General features: G+C 48.5%; 1 protein-coding gene across 1 annotated transcript in view; it reads right to left on the bottom strand.

Annotated features, from left to right (window-relative positions):
• LOC143288755 (uncharacterized) overlaps positions 1-5,000 on the bottom strand; it is a 42,713-nt gene that overhangs the window by 21,682 nt on the left and 16,031 nt on the right. The window contains exon 4 of the mRNA XM_076597382.1: positions 4,944-5,000. This exon is cut by the window's right edge and continues 141 nt beyond it. Coding sequence (XP_076453497.1) covers positions 4,944-5,000 — 57 coding nt within the window. The remainder of the gene's footprint in view (positions 1-4,943) is intronic.

The following is a 5,000-nucleotide window of genomic DNA, read 5'->3' as shown; positions in this document are numbered from 1 at the left end:
GATAGGGTAGGGTAAGGTAGGGTGGGGGTATGATAGGGTAAGGTAGGGTAGGGTATGATAGGGTAAGGTGGGGTATGATTGGGTAGGGTAGAGTGGGGTGGAGTATGATAGGGTAAGGTAGGGTGGGGTGGGGTATGATTGGGTAGGGTAGGGTAGGGTGAGGTGGAGTATGATAGAGTAGGGCGGGGTGGGTTATGATAGGGTAAGGTAGGATAGGGCGGGGTGGTTATAGAACCATCCAACCGGTTGCATTTATGCATCCAGGTAGTCAGTTTGGTTGTTTTTTTATCCGTGAAACTAGTCTATAATTCGTCAAATACAGAGAAAACGGTTCAAATACCAATCAGTTGGTGAAACAGTGAAAACGTCAGCCAGTCAGTCAGCCAGCCAGTCAGTCAGTCAGTCAGCCAGTCAGTTAGTCAGTCAGTTAGCCAGTCAGTCAGCCAGCCAGCCAGCCAGCCAGCCAGTCAGTCAGTCAGTCAGTTCATCAATCAGTCAATCAACTGGTCAGTAGTTCAGGGACAAAGAACATCATTCAGGCATCAATAACTCGGTATTTCAGCATTAAAAAAAAATACTTCAGCGTTAGTCAGTCAGCAGCTTTAGATTCAGTCTCAAGGAAGTATCGAAGCATGCAGATTGATCCACATACTCTACGTCACGATAAAAATAAAAAATTAAAAAATAAAAAGCTGACCTACGCATAAACCCGATGCGCCTTGAGGTTTGGGGAACGAAAATCAGTTAACCCTCTCCATACGAACGGCGAAAGAGACGACGTTAACAGCGTTTCACCCCAGTTACCACCATCAAAATATTGCAAGCGGAAGGCTCTTATACTGAAGACGTGAATGTTGACAAAGAATACCACAATTCTGACGACGGAAGCTAAAGGTTGGGTCATTCAGACACCCACTGGACATCCGAGGGGTCTGTGTAGAGGAGAAGATAGGACTGGCCGTACTGAGTGAGTTAATGATGAATCAATGGGTGAATCACCCCGCCTCTTACTTTCGCCTGGTGCTCGTGTTTTAGCAAGGGTTGCTGTTTGGAAACTGTAGTGAACAAATCGTGAATGCCGTGTAATAAATGTAATATATATTTAACAACAAAATGACGTTTCTGCAGACTGCGATGTTGGTGCTCCGTAGGCATAATGAGAAAGGAGAGGGAAAGGAGGAAAGGAAGAGAGAAAGAGAAAGAAGGAAAGCCAAAGAGAGAGAGAGAGAGAGAGAAAGCCAGCCAACCAGACAGACAGGAATCTCGGTTAGGGTACCTGATGGTAGCAAGTGGCGTGCAGTTGCATTGCTCGGACGGAAGAGCCTAGTATGGTCGTAACCCGGTACTACCTGTGTGCAGTATGGAACTGACCAATGGAACCAGTTGCATTGCTCGGACGGAAGAGCCTAGTATGGTCGTAACCCGCTACAAACTGTGTGCAGTATGGAACTGACCAATGGAACCAGTTGCATTGCTCGGACGGAAGAGCCTAGTATGGTCGTAACCCGGTACTACCTGTGTGCAGTATGGAACTGACCAATGGAACCAGTTGCATTGCTCGGACGGAAGAGCCTAGTATGGTCGTAACCCGCTACAAACTGTGTGCAGTATGGAACTGACCAATGGAACCAGTTGCATTGCTCGGACGGAAGAGCCTAGTATGGTCGTAACCCGCTACTACCTGTGTGCAGTATGGAACTGACCAATGGAACCAGTTGCATTGCTCGGACGGAAGAGCCTAGTATGGTCGTAACCCGGTACTACCTGTGTGCAGTATGGAACTGACCAATGGAACCAGTTGCATTGCTCGGACGGAAGAGCCTAGTATGGTCGTAACCCGCTACTAACTGTGTGTAGTATGGAACTGACCAATGGAACCAGTTGCATTGCTCGGACGGAAGAGCGTAGTATGGTCGTAACCCGATACTACCTGTGTGCAGTATGGAACTGACCAATGGAACCAGTTGCATTGCTCGGACGGAAGAGCCTAGTATGGTCGTAACCCGCTACTGTGTGTAGTATGGAACTGACCCAATGGCGTAGTTCGATCAACGTAGGCATTTGGTCACGTGTAACTGTCAAAAAGTTAGAAACAAGCAATGCAACTGGCTCCACTGGGTTCTTACCCCAGTCACGGAACCTGGTGGGTAAAGGGCTGAGATTTTTCCGACCTTCCGGGTCAACAGATCTGCAGACCTGCTAGTGCCTGACACCCCCCCCCCCAAAAAAAAAAAATCCCCCCGCCCCATCGTGTGTATACAGAAAATCAAATCCATGTCAGCATTCGGTAGGCTATGGGAACAAGGACATAGCCGGCATGCACCTCAACCCTCCCAAAACGGAGCGTGATTGCCAACATGGCGGGGTAAAATACGGTCATACACGTAAAAGTCAATTCGTGTATACGAATGAAGGTGGGAGTCGCAGTCCACGGACGAAGAAGAAGAGAAGAAGGAGATACAGAAGAGACAAGTAGCAAGAAACACCAAAAAGATATATATATATATATATATATTTTTTTTTTTTTTTTTTTTTAAACGGAAAATATACAGAAAACGTCTTTACACGGATTTCTTACACATTCCAAAAGCATGACTAATGCGCGAAATTTGAAATGGAAGAGAGGGGGGAAAGGGGGGGGGGGGGAGTGGTGGTGATGGGGGTAGAGGGAGGTGACAAACAAGGGGGGTGGGGTGGGGTGGTTGAGGGATGGATGAAGGAAGAAGGGAAAATGCAAATGCATTCTAAACTGCTCTGAATGGGGCGCGTTGTGTGTGTGTGTGTGTGTGTGTGTGTGTGTGTGTCTGTGTGCCGGGGGGATGACCCCGGGGGGGGGGGGGGGGGGGGGGTGATGGACAGGGATGACTCAACCGCCTAAAACTGGTCATGCTGGTCACGTCTTCTTTTTTTTTTCTTTTTAAACTCCCCCCCCCCCCCCCGCCCCCCACCCCGTACCCACCCCCCAACCCCCCTAGAAACATCGCTGAGGATGACACTCAGCTAAAGCCCACCAAACCCCCTTCCATCCCCTCCCCAACACCCTTCCCCCCCTCCCCCCGCATCCCCTCTCCAAACCCTCAGCCCTCCCTATGCCAGCTGTTTTCCTCTCTTCCCTACCACGCTTTCTGTTTTTTTCGTTTTCTTTTTGTTTTCTTTTTGGTAAGTGGGTTTTTTTTTGTTGTTTGTTGTTGTTGTTTTTCATGACAGAAAAACAAGCAGCTGTCGTAGCCCCTATGATTCAGAGGAAGCTGTGCATCCGGTGCAAGTCAGGATTGCATCAGGTGGTGTGTGTCCGCGTGTGTGTGTGTGTGCGTGTGTGTGTGTGTGTGTGCGTGTGTGTGTGTGTGTGTGTGTGTTTGTTTGTTTGCGTGTGTGTTCGTTCTTTAGATTAACGTCTTTTTAATGTGACATTAGACGAGGATAGGAAAAAAAATCGAGGGGGACGGGGGGGCAGGGAGGGGGGGGGGAAGAAATTACTGTGTACGCATGCGAGTAAGTGAAAGTGTTTATGCGTGCGTGTGTGCGCGCGTGCGTATGCGCGTGCGTGCGCGCGCGCGTGCGTGTGTGTGTGTTACATACAGAAAATGATTGATTTAAGTTGCGTGTGTGTGTGTGTGTGTGTGTCTCCCCTGGCCTCCGTCTGCGCCGTCATTCAAAAGTCAGCATAATTCAAGTCGTTGCTATCCGACATCATCACTGTCTGACGTCATCATCAGCCAACGTCATTATTACCCAGCGTCAACCTTCTCTAACTTTGTCAAATCTTGGCGTCAAGCTCTTTACAAACTTCAAAAGTAATTCGCCAACGTCGTCACTGTCAGACTCATTATCATAATCTGACGTCATTATGAGTGTCCATGTTATCATTTAACAAACTGTTATCGCGTCGTTATTATCACGAAGCCGTTTCCCATCTAAGGTCACTGTTATCCACCATCATAATAGGATTTTCAGGACGTTACAGAGACACAGAGAGAGGGAGAGAGAGAGAGGGAGCAGATTACCGTTGCCGTTTTCAAATACATGAATCAGTGTCAGAGGCGTGTATTTGTTCTTTGTTTTATACCACGTGGTGTGTTTAGTTTCTTTGTTGTTGTTGCTTTTCTTTTCTGTCGACGGTGTGCAGCTGCCCAGTCAAGCATGGTGTGAGTGTAGGTTGCAGTGACAGGGGGGCGGGGTGTGGGGTGGTGGCGTGGGTGGTGGGGGTTCAGAACGTCACAGTGTGAGAGTGTCCATTCATACTGCCTACACCATCTGGTCTGTGTTCGGAGCATTTGTCGGGTATTAGTGGGAAGAGGAGGCACATGCGCGTGAGCATGCGTGCGTGTGTGTGTGTGTGTGTGTGTGTGTGTGTGTGTGTGTGTGTATGTGTGTGTGTGTGTGTGTTTGTGAAGGCGGGGGGGGGGGGGGAGGGTGGTCTGGTAGTGAGTGTGTGAGGGCGGGGTGTGGGAGGCGGGTAGTGAGTGAGTGTGTGTGTGTGTGTGTGTGTGTGTGTGTGTATGTGTGTGTGAGTGAGTGTGTGTGTGTGTGAGTATGTGTGTGTGTCTTTGCGTGTGTATGTGTGTGTATGAGTGTATGTTTTTGTGTATTTGTCTGTCTGTGTGAATGCACGTGCGCGTTCAGTGTGTGTGGTTGTGTGTGTGTGTGTGTGTGTGTGTGTGTGTGTGTGTGTGTGTGTGTGTCTGCCAGCTTGCCTACTCGACTTTCTGTATGCTTCAGTGTGTCATAATAATGAGAGAAAAATATATTTTTTAATACACACACCCACTCCGAGTTTGTTTTTCCTCCTCACTTATGGGAAGGCGTAGTAAACTACCGCTGTCTTGTTCTTTCATATCCTTCTTTCTTTCTCTTGACAAAAGATCGTTGTTTGTTGTGTGTGTGTGCGTGTGTGTGTGTGTGTGTGTGTGTGTGTTCTTGACTCCAAAGCACAGCCCTCTCACCATCTCTGATGCCAAAATTACACTGTCTGGCTGTAGGGTCAAAGATCTGCCCCGCCT

This window comes from Babylonia areolata, chromosome 13 (genome assembly GCF_041734735.1).
Source record: "Babylonia areolata isolate BAREFJ2019XMU chromosome 13, ASM4173473v1, whole genome shotgun sequence".
Taxonomy (NCBI): Eukaryota; Metazoa; Mollusca; class Gastropoda; order Neogastropoda; family Buccinidae; genus Babylonia; species Babylonia areolata.
The sequence above is the reverse complement of the archived record's forward strand: the minus strand, read 5'-3'. Positions and strand labels throughout refer to the sequence as shown.